Consider the following 19,715-nt stretch of genomic DNA (forward strand, 5'->3'; position numbering starts at 1 on the left):
GGCAGCTCTGAAAATTCCTAGCTGCTGCTGATGAGTTATGAACACTTGCCCTCTTCATTTTGTGCAGGTATGTATGGACCTGCAATTGTTTTTTTATTGTATTTAGCACAATTAACTGGTGTTGTTTAGCTGGTAAAGCAGCTGAAGGTGTAGGGAGGCGTCATCGCTTAGATTAACAATTGATTGACAAAGCTTTAATTGGTGCTCTGAAAACATTTTCGGCGGCGCATAGCGCGCAATAACTTTTCTCCTATGGGCTAAGCCACCCCAGTTTCGTAAACCTAGTGACGTCCCTGGCCAGAACTAACGAAAAAAGCGCTCACTCCAACATCTCTAAACCAAAGAAGAGACCACTCACTCTGACGTGTTTTTTCACAACCAAAGAATAGAGACTTTTTAAACCTGCTCAATTATTAATGTATGAACTTTAACTTAACATTTTAACTTTTTAACCCTTAAAGACAGAACATTCAGCAACTACACCCCTAGAACCTTTAAATCCTTTAAAATATCAAATAAATGTGCAGAGTAAAAAGTACAGTATTGCCTGTCAAATTGAGCGAAGTAGAAGTATAAAGTCTTGTAGTAAGTACTGATAACATCTTGTGTCTAAGTAGGATTTAAAGCAGTATACTGGTATCTTGGTATGCCTTTCTCCCAAACAATTACAGACACCAATGGCGTCTGTCATCACAACTAATTATAAAAACAATTAAGTCCCTGGTTTTCAAACTATGGTACATGTACCACTTGTTGTACGCCACTTAGCACATGCATACATCCATGATTATGACAATGAACGGTCACTGTTAGTGGTCACTCAGTGGTCATTTGGAAAATGGAAATACTACAAAGTGAAGTGTGTAGCACAGAGAGTAGTTTTAAACCTGGTTCTTGAACTGATTCGGTTCAGGATCCACACGCAGTCAACAATGAATAATCTCAATTAGGAATAAACCCTCCTAGAAAACTGTCAGTAGCTTCTGAGTTGGTCCGTGATGTAAAAAGTTTGTCATATATAAATTGACCTCAAATTGAACTGGTGAAGTGTGTCTCAATGACAGATTAATTCCCATTCATCTGTCATTGAGTGGTCCTGTGACTGAATCAAAATAGATTTGTAATCTGACAAAGATTTGTAATCTGACAATCCTCCTATAGTGAGTAACAAGTTATGAATTAAAGTTACACCCAATCACTTTGGTTTTAAGCACTAGGATAAAAATTGCCGGAAGTTGCCAAATATCAAAGTTGAAGTACTCATTGTGGACAACACCTTCTTTCTTCACACTTCACACAACATAACTGGAAAATACACATAAAATCAGTAAAACCTACACAGTAACAATAATAATACATTAAAAAACCATGATCTTCAAAGTAACAAAGATTTCAGATAAATGTGGTAGAGTACAAAATACAATATTTGTCAAAAAAACAACAATACGTATCCTCCTCAGACACGTACCTTACTGAGCGTGTCTGCTGGATGCCGTCTCCGTTCATTTGGCCTTCTTGGAAATCTTTGTGTCGTTGTTGCCGTTGTGCTGCTGCACTGCTTATCTGGACAGAGAGTTAAAACGGTCAGTTCATCAAATTTACAGAAATACTGTGTGACCCAGAGTCATGAAGTGACTCATGCCACCACCCTAATACACTGAAGGTGAAGTAATCTGTTGAACGTGATTACAGCCATGATAGTGAGTATGTGAAGCGGTGCTAATGAGCTAAATGCTAATGTCAACAGGAGGGAATTTAGCCATAACAGGATAGGAGAGCTACAATTTGCTAACATTAAGCAATGTAATTATTTATTACTGCTGAAAAACACAAAGTATCATACTTAATAAACAAAACTGAACAGTAATAATCTGCAGACGGCAGATTTTAGCCCAAAAAGACTTCTGGTTAAAATGGTTCCCAAGTTCACTTCCATCTACTACCATCATTTAATTAGCCCGATGACACTTCTATCATGAAACTGCTCTTGTCAGAGATTTGATCTCAGGAAAAGTCCCTTAATACTGAGGTCAGGAGGTCAGGACACACATGATCATGATGACACCTATTTCCATCTACAGTCTATCTAACTACACTTCTAACCACATCAAACCACTAATACACAATGATAATCCAAAAATGTAAATATTACAGACATTCTGGAACTGGGACACATATGTAAGACATAGAATCCACAAATAAAAAGAAATATGCCTTATAAAAACAATACAATGAAATACTAGATGGCAACTTTACCTGTTAAGAAAGCTAACATCCATGTTTGATTCTAATGACTTCTGCCTTCTGACAATCCAGCACACACCACAAGCAGTATAAAACCCATAAAACTGTACAATACGAGACATTCAGGGTAACAAAGAGGTCAGGTTTCAGAGGAAGTGGTCTGATGTGTCTGTGTGTAGATTCTTTCACTCAGTAATTTGTGGTCGATCAAATATTTGTTTCCCAGGAGATCTTCAGCTGGACTTACCTTTAATCAATAGATTTTGGTGGCCGAAGCCAATGTATTTTGTTGTTTTTTTCCTGGGTGTTAAAATTAGTCTGAACCTGCAGGTCTGGACTTCTTCTATTCTTCTCATTGTCCTTGAACAAGCTTTAGGTCATCTGTATTAATATTAGCAGCTAGCAATGTCAGTCAGTTACCAACTTTGGTCCAGACTGAAATATCTCAAGAAGTATCTGATAGATTGCAATCACATTTGGTACAGATATTATTTTTTCAAGAGGATGAATTTGGATGACTTTGGCACTTCTCTGACTTTTCCTACGCCCACTAGCAGGCTAATTTGTACTCTCTCTGTAATATCTCAGTATCTCCTCAAAAAAAAAAAAAAAAAACAGGAAAAAAAGCTGGGATTCAAACACAGAACATTTTGGTTTATTAATTACATGGAACATTTCTGCTGTTAGCTAAGTGTTACTACCAGCAGTGATGAATGCTTACTTTCTTGAAAAAGGCTCTAATGTCCATCCTTCACCCATGCGTTCGTGCTCTGCTCTTGCCGCTGTGAGGTTCGGCTCTGTGTACTTCAGAGGTAAACACGCAAGCGGCAGTGAGCAGGGTCGCATGGAAAACATGGACTGGAATTTCAGTGATGTGGGCGTTCTCTATATGAAAAAGTGGAATGGATTGTATAATGACGCACTGAAGGGGCTCTCTCTACCGTACCCGATGAAATGAGATTTATGATCATATTTAAGTGAATAATGACAGTTTATATGATTATTGGTTTAAACTCTGAAGCCCCCCTAAAATAGGCCTAGTGACGCCACTGGTTCTGGCTATGTTGTGTTTTTCCGTTGCATGCTCAGGTGAGCCCAAGCAAGCTAAACAGACTACTGAGATAAGTTTTTTGACGCTTTTGCCTCGGAGAATATTTACCTGTAAGTATTATTTGTGGACAATTGTCAAATAATTGTGTATTTCTGCAAGGAATTTATTATGTTTTCCGACAATGTATTCTGCTAGCTTTCAACAGATGCTAACTCTTTTAATTTTGTTAACTGATGGATGCTAATTGAAATGTACTTATGCAATACCTTGCTTGTACAGTGTTTCAGTAAACTGTGTTTCTATCTCTGTATCTCTATCCATTATTTGACAATTTGTCTAGCTTTGCATAAGCACACAGCACTGCGAGGGCAGTACACGCCATGGGAAATTTACAACCTACCCATAAGTGTATAAAGTAATATACACCAACCACTTCATATAAAACAGTTCTGCCAAGTTTTACTTTTATGAAGCTCATAATGGTTCAGTTTTTGTTGATACTGTCAGAGAAGCATGGCTACTTTATGTTTTTTATTGAGGTCTTTGTGGCCACTGTTGCTGTACAGGAGTGCATTATATTGAAAGGTGTGGTCTAATTATGGCCCTTTCATGCATGTAAATGGATTGGCCAAAATATTAGAAACACCTCTCCATATAAAGCAGTCCCGTTAAACACTACTGCAAACTACAACCCCAATAGTAAACATAATAGTTAAATTAATATCTATAAGCGTTGTAAAAGTTGAATTTATGGCTATGGAGTTGTTGTATTGGATCACATGGGTTTGTACCAGTATATCTAATAAAGTGGCCTTTTACCTTTGGTACTTTAAGTATATTTTGATACTAACACTTTTGTACTTTTACTTAAAATCCTAAATTCTTGACTTGTAACATGATATAGCTACTTCTAGCACTATGTGAAGCATTATAATAGTCCAAACTGTCAAGAGTCATGGTGGAAGAATGAAGTTGAGTAAAAGCAGGTAGGAGCATGTAGAGACAAATCATACAAGGAGGAGGTTAAGAAACACTAGAGAGAAAAAGTGTGAGGCGAGGCCTGAATGAACACGCCTGTGGAAAATTACTGCAACTCATGAGAGAAGAAGAGATGGAGAGGAGAGTTTGTATCAGTGGTAACAGCCTCCAGACCAGATTCACATCCTCGTGCCAAAACCAGGATGAACTCAAAGACGGATGGGAAATTATCACACAGACTGAATGTGGCTTTTTGATATCAGCTGTAAAAATATGCCATCAGATAAAACAATTCACCTTTCTCTAAACTCTTCCTTTGAGTTTATGTTAAGGCGGTGTACATGAAGCTAGCTTATCCGCTGCAATAGTAACTTAGTGTTAAAGCCAAGACACATGAAGAACACATCATTAATTCACCTTATTAATTTGTGGGATTAGAGGTTATGTTCGAAAAGTCCCTGTTCAGGACTGACACGTCAACTTTGTGGGAGCAAGTCCTGGATGCTATCAGAGATGCTGTGGTGAAGTCAGTCTCCAAGAGGCTTTACTCCTTTGTAAAGCACCTGGCAGCAGTTTATGGCATTGGCACCAAGTGTACCATACTTGGTAAGTGTGCTAAGTGCTTAAATAATTGTCCCCTATCCTTGTGAAAACACTACGTGTGCATAGATGTTCGGTACACTTAAGGGTCCTGGAAGAGGTTTGAAAATACACTTACCTTAGCAAAAGCTAGTTAAATATGAAAGTTATTGTTTCAATTAAATCAACGACTGAGGATGTTTGTTCACATCCATGGGAATTCAAAGATGCATGCACATTGTGTTAAAACTTGTCTGAGGTAGTTTAGAGGCTTAAAGAACATGTGTGCCAGCCTGCCAAAGTAAATAATTACCATCACACCACAGTTGTGGTGAAACTGATTCTGTTTTTGATCCAATCTGCAGTCACAATGTTGAAATCTGGATGTACAGAAACACTCGTGTCCCTGAATACCCCCCAACGCTTAACAGACACAAACTCATCCTGCCCGGACATGTTACACAAATTTACCCACATGGCTGGTTTTAATCGAACAGGTTATATTGGATTTAGGATGGCTTAAGTTGGTTCATTGGGCTTGATGATGACACAGAAAACTAAGGTGAACAACAAATACCAATAAAAATTTCCTGTACACAAAGATGAATCTTTGCTGAAACATTACTTTCCAAAACGTTTGTTCAGTAATCAAGCTGCTTTAAGTTTGACTTTATGATCTAAAAAAGAAGTCCACTTTGTCAGGAGTGTCAATACAGACAATACAACAAAGGCAGTCCATAGAAACAGAACAGGAAGCTGCACATCATTTCAAGGTGAGGCGTCCAATATTCCCCCCCCTCCCATACATGTGCAAATGTTAGAGACCAAAGACCAACCAAAGACCAAGTCTTAACCCTAATCTAATAGTGGCAATTTAACAGATTTATAAAATCATAATGTTGTGATGTTATGTTAATAGCTCATATTTTTGGTTAGTGATGAGTGTGGTCATTTGCTTTTTGTTCTGATGTGCTACTGATACCCGCTCATTTTCAGTTATTTCCTCATTATATTATGTTAAGAGGATCCTTGTCACAGATCTTCCTCAACAAAACAGTCACAACAAAAGTTAAAACTCTCTCTGAACCTCAGTTTTACTTGTAACCAGTCGGCGTGCAATTTAACTTGCACAAAAATCCAAAACGAAAACTTTTGCGCTGCAGTTTGGCACCAAAGTCACGCTTCTACGTCACTCTGTAGAAAAATGTTAAAGTAGAAATCAAAATGCAGTTTGGTGCGTTACTTTTAAAAGCTGTAGGAGGGTTTTTCCAGCTCTGAAGGAAGCGGAAAACAGGAAGAGAAACGTGAATTGTTGCTGCCATCTCCAGAGGATCATTACATGCCGTACCAGCCAGGCCTCTTCCTGCAAAATGAGTCTGAAACATTTCATTTAACAGAAACACAGGAGGAGCTTCTCTTCTTGTTTGCTGCAGGTCAAACATGTTAGAAATCAAGTGGTTGTCAATAAACTCTGTTGATATTTCTGGACTGATATAAAGTCAAGCAGACAATGTCAGAGAAGGGTTGAGTGGTTGAATGACTTCTAACATGCAGTATGAGGATTTGCTTTACTTTAAAGCCAAACCATTGTGATACGGACATTCATTCTGACAGTCTTCTAAGAATTGTAACCAATTGTGGAAGAAATACTCAGATCTTTTACTTAAGTAGAAGTAGTGATACCACACTGCAGATCTACACATTTACTTGTTAAAAGTAAAAACCCTTTTTGCAAAAGTTTTACATAAAAATAAAGCAAAATAAAAAATGCTGCCAAATAAGTACTACAGGCTACTTGTCCAGGGTGGGATAGGCTCTAGCCCCCTGATAAGGATAAGCAGTTGCAGAAAATGGATGGGTGGTGGATATGTTAATTTTTGTAATATTAATATTATTGTATTTATGTATTTATATTCACAAAAGGTTGGGGTCACCTATTTGTTTTTCATTTTTCTTTAAATATCCTCTAGTCTAACAGATAATTTAAAAAAAAGAATAATTCAGACATCAAATGTATCATTTACCATCATTTATATTTCTGAGCCCAAAGTAAATGATTAAAACTTCTGTTTAGCTGATGTCCTCACAGCGAAGTATGATATTGATGGAACCATTTTCCATCAAATATCTTTCAATTTTGATTTTTTTATTTGTTTTCCAGTCCAGAAAAGCAGAAGTGACCCGAGATCATATTGAAACACAACACTGTCTCTGCAGTCACTCTGCTAGGCCTCCAGTTATTTTAACTCCAAATGTACTTAGCTACATTTACTCACTACTCAATGAGCTCAGGATTTCTGTCAGTTTGTTAGTCAAAGTTTTTCTCAAAAGATGTTGGTGAGTTGGTGAGTCAGATCCTGATCAGCTTTGTTACGTAACAGATTCCTTGAATACCATGAGGTCCATCAGAACTGGAAGAACAACCTCCTGTATGAGTTAATTCAAAGGGGTGAGAATGATAATAGTTTCACTTCTTGAACTGTTCAACTGGTTCCCCTGGTTGATTTGTATCTCCCCTAAAGTCAACAGAGAACCAGTTTTAAACAGCCCAGACTCCAGCAGTGGAAGATCAGTTGTCAGCTCTCTGATGCTGCACGTGTCGAGGAATTGCTGCCATCTTGTGGCTAAAAGATGTGTCTGTCTCATACACACTTTATTTTTGTGTTACTTTCGATTGTTTGATTTTATTTGCCTCACTGCCTCATGAAATGTTTTAATCCTGGTTGAGTCATGTGATTATTGTTCCATTATTACTTTAAGTTTAACATGTATTACAATTATTATTCATTGTTTTTTCTCATGGGTCATGTCTGCTTCATGTGAACAATCTGCAACAAAACAATATTAATAACCTTTAAAATACATGCTGCCATGTACATTTAAACCATTTTATTGTTGCACAAACCATACAGAGTGCCTTGAGACCTTTGAGTCATTTTCTTCCAGTCTGTACAAATACATTTATGTCATTGTACATATATTTCTTGTGTATCTCTCTGCAGGTTCAGGACTACCTGGAGCCTTTCTGTCTGTCCCTGCAGAAGCTACGGGAGGTTTCTAATCTGCTCAGGAAGGACCTGGTCAAAGGTTTGGGGAGACATTCTCATAAGAATGCACCCGTCAAGATGCTGCCCACCTTCGTCAGGTCCACACCGGACGGGACGGGTAAGGATCTTAAAATGTTAGAGGGGCAACCGAGGCCCACATTCAACTTTTATCATTAAGTTTTGTTAATTTCAAGTCAACATAAGTTTCTAGTTTTTATTTTCACTTTATAACGAAAAAACACAACTTCCTCCGGGCAGAGAAAGGCGACTTCCTGGCGCTGGATCTTGGTGGAACAAACTTCCGGGTTCTTCATGTCCGTGTAGAGGCGACGGAGCAGAAAATGCCGATAATAGGCAGTCAGATCTGCACCATCCCACAGGAAATCATGCTAGGGGAGGGAGACAAGGTGACACAAAACAAAAAAGTATTTAGGAAAACAGAAAACATACAGAAGCCAAGAAAGCAAAACAAAGGGCAATTTCTATTATCTTACAGCAACAGAAATAACAGCATTAAAAAAAAGCTATTCTGTACATTTCTAAGATAATTCATCAAGCGAAAACATCTTTTGCCATTCCCGGCAGCACGGTTTTATTAAATGAGTTTTGTCCTCACGTTTACAATTTATTATTTTAAAGGTTGAGCTCAAACAAACATGTCAAGTCATTTTGCAACATTTGCAAATAATCTTTTAAGTATTTTAAGTGATTTAAATCATCATGTCATATGTTTATTTCTTTGTTCAAGATGTCACATCTGTCTGTCTCTCTGTCCAGCTGTTCGACCACATTGCGGCCTGTCTCTATGATTTCCTCGTCTCTAAAAATCTGAAGGGACAAACTCTTCCTCTAGGCTTCACCTTCTCATTCCCCTGCGAACAGAAAGAAATCGGCAAGGTCTCTCACACACATACATACATAGACATAAACTAATGAAACTTTCCCACAAATAGCAGAAAAAACAGCCTTATTTGACAATCTTAGGGTCTTTAATATTGCTAATGATGAAATCTGATTAAAGGTAGTGTTAGCAGTTAACCTTGTAGAGTTTAGCTTTAAACACTGTCCAAGGAAAATCTCACAGAAAGTCCAATTGAGGACATGAATATGGAAATGTTCTTGCATGAAACTCACTGGACCATAGTTTTTAATTGAATGAAATTAACTTCTTGTTTAAAAACATTTTTGTCTTTTGTATTGAATTTCTCTTGACACAGAGCATCCTGATCCGCTGGACCAAAGGCTTCAAATGCTCCGGAGTGGAGGGAAAAGATGTGGTGCAGTTACTGAAAGACGCCATTGACAGGAAAGGGGTCAGTCAAAAATATTGTAATATTTTATATTATGATGTTAAACAATATCCAGTTCAATTAAATTTTATTTATATGGCGCCATGTCATAACAAAAGTTATCTCATGACACTTTTCATACGGAGCAGGTCTAGACCGTACTTTATAATATGATGGGCACAAGATGAGAGCTGCTGTTAAGTGTGATAGTTGAATATCTTGTCCCTTGGTCAAACGCATGTGTGGAGTAAAGTCAACGCAACGTAATGCAACATAACGCAATGCAACATAACGTAATGCAACATAACGTAATGAAATGTTAACATAACGCAACGTAACATAACATACCACAACATAACGCAACGTAACGTAATGTAATGAAATGTTAACATAACGCAATGTAACACAACGTAACGCAATGTAACGTAACAGAATTTACAGTTAAAGTTATAAAATAATGTTGGTCTCCTGGGTGAAAGTCCTCTTTTTTGACCCATTCATCCACCCAATCTCCTCTATATTTCTTGCTCCTTCCACCTGACTTCAATGGCACATCAAAACATTTCATCAGACAGATGCATCCAGAAATAACAGTACAGGTACATGTACAGCATCATAGTTTCAAATGTAGCACCACTGATAATGTTAGTTAACTGACTGAGATCAAAACAAAGATTCACAGTGAAGCATATGTCATATGTCCTCAGGTACAGAGAGTGACACTGATAGAAGTCATGAGTTTACTCAAAATGTTGCCTCTTGTTCCGAACTGATATTCTGAAATATTCCAGTTATGAAAACTAGATTTTAACAAAGGACCTCAAAATTAGGTAATAAAATATGAGAAACTTGAACTTCTGTTTTTAGTTTAAAACTGTACATAAGTGTCACATATTGCCAAACAAATGTGCAATTAATCTAATTATCTGCAAACAGTGTCTAAAGTAGTTAAAACACATTAACATGCTGATTACATAGTGATAATAATCTAATAATACATGAATATGGGTTTGACAGGATCAGTACTTTTACCTTTGATACTTTAAGTACATCAGAAAGGGCTGTTTTCTTTCCTCTTTTTTGAATGTTCATAAAGTTGATTTTATGTTTGTCTCTTGATTCTATGCAGCTCAGACTCTTATTAAAAGCAATGTGCACTCTCTTGTAACACAGTGTCTGTGTAGGCAGGTTATTTGGTATACAGATTATAAATAGGAAGCATACCTGTTTATCGCTGTGTCTCTCTGCAGGACTATAATATAGGTCCAGTTGCCATGGTAAACGACACGGTGGGCACGATGATGAGCTGTGGCTACATGGACCAGAACTGTGAGATCGGCATGATAATCGGTAACCTTATGTATTTTAATAAATAAATGACTTCAGGATGACTTCAGATAAACATGAATCTCTGGGTTTCACTACTGAAGTAATTACAATGGTATAGAAATACTTTGTTAGAAGTAAAAGTCTTGCATTCAGAGTCTTACTCAAGTAAAAGTATTAGTATTTGCAGGTATTTGCAGATATTTTTGCAGGTTGGGCGATGGGGTTTGGCTCTCATAATGGATTGGGTTGTTGTGGTCTTTAAAAATCCTGACCTGCACATCACTATATCTCCATTTTCTCGTACGTCCGCTTCCGAGACGAGGCCGAGATCTTCAAAAAGTGGTCCCAAGACAAAGGCTGATCTCGAGTCCAACACTGTCCCTTAATCATATTTTCTGAAGGGCTTAGATTAGCTTTTCACATAAGCTTTCATTCTTTTACCAATACTTTGGTTTATAAAAACCTCAGTTGTACTTTCGTGGTAACAAGCACATGTTAGGATGCTAACAGGCTAAACTGAGATGGTGATCATGGTAAACATTATGGGTACAGTTGAATAGTCAGAAGAATTAGCTCCTAAGTCCTAGAAACAGTTTTTACTCAACAGTCAACAACACAGAACAGTCTTCATGATCAAGTTTTATATCACGTCATCACGTCATTTCACACAGTTCACTAAGCAAAATTGATTATGCAACCGCACGCTATCTACTTAGCACACATGCTTTGAGTGCTGTCGTGGAGATGAGATTTTATTAATTATCAACCTTAATAGAAAGATACATCTGAATTGAAATTAAACCAGTGCAAAATAAAATAGAAAACTATATAAAAATAGAAAAAATAAATAAAATCAAATCACTATTATCCTATATACACACACAATTGAATTAGACTGTAGAAAATGAATGAAAGTCACAGCATTGTACAGAGGTAGTACAAATTGAATCATGACTTGTGGTGTAAAATGTGCAGAAAATAGTGAAACTGAGTGTGAAATTGACGGTTGAAGAGACAGGCAGGAAATGATGTCAAGACTTTCTATACTTATATTAATCATCGATGAACTGATTAAACTGTAAGAAGGTGAGAAGTTTCTGTATTCTCACCATGATAAATATGACCAACTACTGTTCTCTGTGAAGGGTTTCATGTTTGATCAAAGGATAACTTAAGTATATTGTTTCTTCACAGTATTTACTCCAGCCTTGCACATACAGTAATCTGTATTGTTGTAGATTTTACATTACCCAGGAGGCTGACAGCTAATCATGGAAAACAGCTCCTCTCAGGTGTTACGAAGCCTCACAGAACATTAATGTCTCACCTAACAAACATAATGTGGTGTACCTGGTGAACAGTAGAGGCTCCTCGACAGCCATGATCACATTAGATATAATGAGGGTTGTGCCGTAGCAGAGAAATATGAATCAAACGCTCTCCCTCTGGAGATGATTATGCTGTGTCAATGTGTGCGTGAGGAAGGTTTGATTGTTGTGTATTAGCGTTAAAGTATGAGCAGCAACCATGTCCCTGTTCCCTGTTGTCATAACATGCCTTTATGTCCACACTATGAAAAAAGTGCAGCTTACTGACAGTTAACATGGTATATAGATGGTCGATGCGTCTTAATTTCCTTCCAGCTGTTATGCAGATTTTTGGATCAAACTAAAGTGCTAGATTTTTATGTTAAAATTGAAAATAATGATGGTGGCCTAGATGGCAACCGAGCCCTTGATGCCATACCATTTTTTCAATGGCCCATAAAATGTCCCATTGGATCAAAAGTCTGAAGACTTGGTGATCTGAGAATACTCACTGATATCAACAACTTACGTATGCAACGTATCTAACTCTGGTTCTCAGTCGTCCAGAACATATTTCTTTGAGAAGTGTTAAGTGTGGGGTAACTGGACTTGGTTGTGGATCTACAACCAAGTCCAGTTACCCCACTGATAGGTGGCAAGTTGTGATGAAACTTAGGGTTTTGACTTAACTATGAGTTTAGATTGAGCTGACTGAATGTGGGCCCATACTCAACTTGCTTCAGTTTTTGAGTATTAAGTCCGTTGGGTATTGGAGGAGGTACTGAGTCTTAGTCTGAAGATTTACTCACTGGACAACAGCAACAGAGATGAAAACTGACGCTTTTTTGAACTTTTTATTACTCATTTTTTCCATATCATCCATCAGTTTTTTAAATTTAATTTCTACTGAAATTAACTTTCAGTGAATGAAATGTAGGTGGAGGCGCTACTACTTTTGTGAAGCTTCACTTTTGGATTATTTTAACCCAAACCATGATCTTTTCCTAAACCTAATCAAGCAGTTTTAATGTCTAAAACTAAATAAACTGCGACTATTTGACGTTCACCATGTTTATTATGGTTACAATGAAAATAAAGGTCAACTGACAAAGGTCGTCTGACTTTGTCCTTTCCTGTATTTCCAAATACACTATAATACAGGATATTTAAGGCACAAAAAAAAAACTCAAGGAAGAGCATGTATTTTAAGAAAAAAAGGCATTCAGAGTAGTGGGCTTTTGTTTTCGGGATGACAGGCTGTTGAACAAATAGGCTTTCAGTCCAAAGGACTGTTGGGGTTTTGGAATAATGCACCGTCAGAACAATAGGCAGTCCCTGAGCCTTCATGGTCTGATTTAATCTGCTTGATCTTCCAACTCACTTCTCTTCCTCTGTAGGTACAGGAACCAATGCCTGCTACATGGAGGAAATGAAGAATGTGAAGCGTGTTGAGGGCGAGGATGGCCGGATGTGCATCAACACAGAGTGGGGCGGCTTTGGAGATGACGGCTCTCTGGAAAAATTCCTGACGGAGTTTGACAGGGAGGTGAACGAGAAGTCCATCAACCCTGGTGTCCACATGTACGTATGACGATTATGAATGTCAGAACCAAATTTCATGGCAATATGTCCAATAGTTCTGGAGATCAACCTTGAAAGTCAGATCCATGAATCTCTGAATCAAATTTGATCCTTCAAGTAAATGTTCAGAAATTTCACAGTTAACCTGTTGGTGGCACTAGAGAGAAATGAAGGGGGATCCCCAAAGTTGTTAAGACCCTCTAAGGATCATGATTATCTGTATGGTAATCCATTCAACAGCTCAACACGTTTCAGTCTTTAATCAGGATTCCCTTGTGACAAGAACAGCTCAGAAAATTCTTCCAAAATGAAGAGAAAACTGAATAAATTGTTTGTGCTATTTTTAAAATCTAACTTCCAACTTGTGTTTGATGGCCTGTTTCTGGCCTGTTTACTCTTCTGCTTGTCTCCTGTAGCTTTGAAAAGATGATCAGCGGCATGTATTTGGGAGAAATCGTTCGGCTGGTGCTGGTGAAGCTGACGGAGGCCAAACTACTGTTTAATGGACAGACCTCAAAGGCACTGCTGACTCCAGGACAATTTGAGACAAGGTTCATCTCTGAGATCGAGGAGTGAGTGTCCAACAGAGTCTCATTAAATCAATTATCCACATTTAGTCAGGAGGCATCAACACTGGTTTATATGTGGTTTGGAGTTGTCTGAGCTGAAAACCATCCAATCTAAATCAGTACTTTTTCAATTTACCTTGACATCAGACAGCCCTTTCTAACAGGGAACTGAAGGGTTTATAGTGATCTATATGTTCCCCAAAACCACCAAACTTAGTTGATAAAAACAGGAATTTTCCTCCCAGAAGACGAGAGTTGCTGGTCCACTGTGGCCTCAATCAGTAATTTTTTGTGTGACTTTGGTTTGATTTTTTTCAACTGTTTTATCACATTAGTTAACGTAGTTAACATTAACTTGAGGTAGATGCTGTGGATCAGCAGTAAACCAACTATACTGCAAGGTAAAATTAAGGTTTTTGTCAATGAAGTCTATTGGCTTTGGAAAGATTGAAATAGCTGCCTTAGTTTCCCATCAGAAAGGGTGGTCATAACCCACGTCTCCTAAAATTACTGACTTAACACAGACCTGATTATTTTTCATATCTATAGTGGATGTTTAAGCCACATTTCATGGACGTCGTTATTTATTAACTAAATCTTTTTCCATTGACCTTTTCACATTGTCTTTTTTTTGATAAACCAACTTTTCTCTCAAGTGTAAAAAAGTTTTGGCGATATTTTTACCAGTTTTTCTGAATTTCCACTGTTTGAGTGAAACAATAATGTTACTACCCACTCCGCATATTAAGGTCCACGAAGACAACTTCTGTTACAATATCATGTTGTTGTAGAAACACAAACTCAATCTTGACTACATTACTGTTTCTTCATTCATACATCCTCTTTGATCCTCCATGTTGTCTTTATTTCCTGTCCGTGTCTCTGGTTCAGGCAGGACAAGGGTCTGGAAAACACTCAGAAGATTCTGGAAAAGTTGGGTTTGGGGAGGGATATGGTCGACTCCCGCGTGGTGCGTCTTGTTTGCGACACCATCTCCTCACGCTCTGCCCGTCTCTGCGCCGCTGCCCTGGCAACCCTCGCCAACCGTATCCGTGTCAACCGTGGGTTGAGCCATCTGAAGACCACTGTGGGGGTGGATGGGACAGTCTACAGAAAACACCCCAAGTAAGAGAGAACATAAGGGAAAGTAAACAAAAAACGTATAAGCATGATAAATATCTAAAAGTGATTAAAATATAAGCAAATCACGTGTTTGGTTGCAGTATACTACATAAATACATACATACATGCATACATTATCTGTAACTGGAGCCTATCCCAGCTGACTTGTGCCTACAAATGACCTATTAAGAGCATCTTTTTGGACTGTGGGCTTATAATCAGATATAAATACACAAATATATATATATATATAAATATACACACACAAAATTCACGTGCCACTAGATGTCGCAGTTGAGCACCAGCATCTCAGACCAAAACCACACCAGACTCCATTAAGCAAACCAAACACACTTCAAACTGGAACACAACAAAATAAAATTGTAAAAAAAGTCTTTTCATTGTTCCAACATTCACCAGTGGTGTTTTTTGCCACTGATTTCTTGCTCACCAAAATCGTAATTTTACCTCAGAAATGATTGAAGCATTGCAAAAAATAACTAAGTTAAAATTCACCAAAATGTCTTTTGTTAGTTTTTCTGTTGTTTCAGTGATACAGTTTTGAATCCTTGTTGCCGTGTTTAAGGACCATCCAGCTTATGAAAGTGGACAGCTGGCTGATAACACCAACATTGTTTTAATTATAAAATTATTATTAACTGAAAAATATTATTAGGTCTGGCTGATAAACTCTCATGACTAATACTTGAAGGTCAGTAAAGCAGAAATATTCACTCACTTTTATGTTCACACAGCAGTGAATGTTAAAACAAATTCTGTATAATTCTGTCAAATGACAATTGACGGGAAACAGCTGCCATATAATATGAACCAGGAAGTTCTTTTTCTCAGTTTTGAAGAGATGTGAAATCACATCTATCTGTGGGTGTGAACTGGCAGGAGGTTGAGCTGGTTGTTGACACATCAACAAACTTCCTGCCTTTGTGTGAAGAACAGCATGTTGAGAAAATACCACCAATCAAACCAGCGCAGTGTTGAAAAAGTCCCGCCCCTTCTCTTTCCTGCAGTATTATTTCCTCTTATGTGTGTGACAACACATTTCTGCAGCAGATGCATTCAAATTATACTCTACATCTCAGATATACATATTTAATTTAATATATGTCACATATATACATTTTGTCATCTCAGTACTTGTCAATGAAGTTAAATTTAATCTAAAACTCTATTCTATCTCCTTCCTCTCTTTTCTTTTCTTGTAGTTTCAGCGAGGAGCTCCAGGCGACGGTGCGACTCCTTGCCCCCCAGTGTGAGATAGCCTTCTCCAACTCAGAGGATGGCAGCGGGAGGGGTGCTGCCATGGTAATGGCCGTGGCGCAGCGGCTGGCTCGCCAGTCCTGACTGTTAGAGGACATTGATGGTGAGGGCGAAGATGAAGAGGAGGAGGAAGTGGAGGAGGATTAATAAGAGCACAGGGGATACAGATGATACAGAATCGAGTCTGAAATCGTTTTTCTGTTTTTAAATTAAAATAGAAAGGATCCATTTTCTTGAAGAGAAATGGTCAAATAGTTTTTCTTTCTGTCTTTCATGATCGCGTCTATATCATTTATCAGTGAGGGTGAACAACATCCAGTGTTTTTGTTGTTTATGTAACAAATTTAGACCGTCAATTACCCTTCAAGTCAATTTTTAAAAATTTACTTTTAGTTAGTTTAATCAATTCATGTTTCTTCATTCAGACATGACAGCACATCAGGATTTTAAGCTAGTCACATGCAGCATGTGAAATGTTTTCTGGAAATATATTAATTCATCCTGCATTTGGCAGGAATAAACACTGGGAAATATACAGAGAGAGATTGTAAGAGGATTTATTAGCTTATGCTTCAGTCAGTCGCACTGTGGGAGGAAAATATTTTTTATAGACTGAAAATTGATCTCCAAGGTGCCTTAAAATTTGCTCTTTCACAGTGTTCACTGTTTATTAAACCAACCACACCGCTTTGATCCAGGATCAAGCTGTTCATGTCCCGAGCAAAAGTCAGCAATGACGAATTTTAAATGTTTTATGCTATCTGTTTTGTAATGTACATGATGTACATAATGCAACTTAAGCGATGTTGCGTGACATACTTGCATGTCCAAAACTTGTAAAATGCATCATCTATAATGGCGTTGACACGTGAAAAGTTGAAAATGCGTAGATATACACATGAAATATCCTGAAAAGTGACTTTTTATAGTTATATACTATTTACACACCATCCCATGATGTCATGTTGCCTAACATGGCTACCATAAAGAGGATAAATAATTTTGTTTTCTCTCTAGCGCCAACCTCAGGACAAAATTTTAAGTTTTCAGCTCTCCTAGTGGTAAAGGTTTGAGAAATAGTGTAACTATGTTTTCTGTTTTTCTGTTGGGTAATCAACAAAACAAGCCAGTTTGTTGCTTGTTTCTACAAGCTTCAAGCTGTTTCTGTTAAGAATTACACAAATAAGAAATGAGGCGGAGCGATAAGTAAAATCAGCCTGCTAACCAGAGCTTTGTGTTAGCCCTTTTTAGTAGCTGTGTTGAAATCTCCTGCTGCGTTTGTTTCAAATCATAAATAAAAGGACATTTTTCTAACTTAATGTGGTATGGGTTTATTTGTCAGTAGTCATACTGATCCAATGAGATTATAATCCAGACAAAGTAGAATCAACATGTTTTGTTCATATTCCAGTTTTATTGTACATAAAGTGTTACAACACAACACAGCATGCAACAAGAAAAAATAATTAATAATCAAACACTGAATCGAGGACTTCATCTCAAAAAGACAGAAAAATGAAAGAAAATAAGTGATTTCAACATTTTAATGTCTTCAAATAATCATGAAATTGAACAACCTCTTTGCAGTGAATGTTTTTTGTCTTTATAGATTCTGTCACATCTTTCCTTGACTTAATGACGTTTTACATCAAGGTCAAGGAAAAATGTTTAGGTAAGGATGGGATGTGTTTTTTTCTCAGATTATTTAACTGTAGTAGAAGTGTCCCTGCACCCAATGCCACAGCACATCATATCCATGTAAGCCTTTTTTTTGTGAAAAAATATTCACAGCTTAAATATCCCAATTTAACAATAACTGAATTACTAGTTTAATTACATGAAGTTCAGTGCTCCCAGAAACTGAACATCACTACAGCTGGAGATACAGGAAGTGGCTAGTCCTCGTTCAACATTGTCCCTTTAACCTGCTGAGGTTAGGGGAGGAGCTACTGACACATTTTTCAAAAATTACACAATTCAACCTCAGTACAGTTTTCATGAATGTCAAAATTAGGTATTAGGTAACAGGTTTTGTCCCAGGCTGTAAACATGTTTATTTCTGCTGTGAAGTTGGACATTTTAACATGGGAGCTTATGGAGATTGGCGTGTTCTGTAGCTAGCTGCAGTTTTTGGCACTTTTGCATTGGTTTCATTTCACATCACACAGAGGTTGCTGCTTGCTTTTAATCTGTGTATTTTTGTCTAAATATATAGCATTATATAGATATTGCCTCTCCACTTAGTTTTATACACTCTAATGAAATCACAATATTCTAATCACCAACTTTGGTATACAGGTAGAGAATCCATTTAACTGCTGGGGGTTAAATGTTGAGTTTGTCATGGTTTTGAACTACATCCAAACATATATCTACATTTCTTATCATTGCCTCCCAGTGTAATTCATCAATATTGGTGGAAAAAAAATCCTAAATTCATCATGTTTTGCTGAAGTTAATGAAGTCTTAAAATTCAGCTGAACATATTTGACCATGTCCATACATGCTGTTGCCTGTAGCCTGCTGTGAAGTTTTTTAATTTGGAGCCTTATGGAGACTGACTCATTGCTGTTTTTTTTCTGAATGATTTCTTTCTCAGATTCATTGGCACAAAGGCTGATTTGAGTGTTTGGAGTTGAGGCCTGCCTCTACATGAGAGTCACGCTGAGCCTCATGGGCAAGGAGGGGGGTGTTCACTTTAGCTTTGTGGAGGTTAAACAGACACGTGCTTCCTCCTCCTACTGGAGATAACTGGTAACAGCAGCTTATATGTTCTCCACCAGGATGCCACAGTCCTGTGTGTGTCATGTTTCTGTACGATCACAGCCAATGAGGTTGAGAGGCTTAGTGTGTATGCTGACCATGAATATTTATTTTGATGTTTCTCTTGCGGTATAGGCAGCAGAATCCTGAAAATTTAACCCTTAAAATCTCAAAACAAGACAGACTCCAAGAAGGAAGCACATGCAGACATTTTACAAGCAAAATAAAATATAATAATATTTTATAACTTATCCAACGGGATGTAAAGTAGGTAAGATTATATATATTAAAACATCAGTAATAACTGAACACACATAATAATATATCTCTGAATGGTACCATAAAAACAATAATTCTTTATATATTTATTACATGATATCAAACTAAACTTCCAGAGGACAAACTGAGAACAAATTAAAGACATTTTGAAAAATATTCCTGCTGCTTTGTCACCAGTGGTGATATGTAAGTATTTACATACATGAGGGCCTTTTTGAGGTACTACTTTACATGTATTTCCATTTTATGCCCTGACATCTCACAGTTAAATATTATACTTTTTACTAACAGCTGTAGTA

General features: G+C 37.4%; 1 protein-coding gene across 1 annotated transcript in view; it reads left to right on the forward strand.

Moving 5' to 3' along the window:
- Nucleotides 1-19,715, forward strand: part of LOC109139468 (hexokinase-2) — a 45,268-nt gene that overhangs the window by 4,970 nt on the left and 20,583 nt on the right. The window contains 9 exon segments of the mRNA XM_027273757.1: nucleotides 7,855-8,017; nucleotides 8,158-8,306; nucleotides 8,677-8,796; nucleotides 9,117-9,212; nucleotides 10,439-10,538; nucleotides 13,222-13,405; nucleotides 13,822-13,977; nucleotides 14,866-15,099; nucleotides 16,320-16,455. Coding sequence (XP_027129558.1) covers nucleotides 7,855-8,017; nucleotides 8,158-8,306; nucleotides 8,677-8,796; nucleotides 9,117-9,212; nucleotides 10,439-10,538; nucleotides 13,222-13,405; nucleotides 13,822-13,977; nucleotides 14,866-15,099; nucleotides 16,320-16,455 — 1,338 coding nt within the window.

Source organism: Larimichthys crocea, chromosome XXII, assembly GCF_000972845.2.
Source record: "Larimichthys crocea isolate SSNF chromosome XXII, L_crocea_2.0, whole genome shotgun sequence".
Classification (NCBI taxonomy): Eukaryota; Metazoa; Chordata; class Actinopteri; family Sciaenidae; genus Larimichthys; species Larimichthys crocea.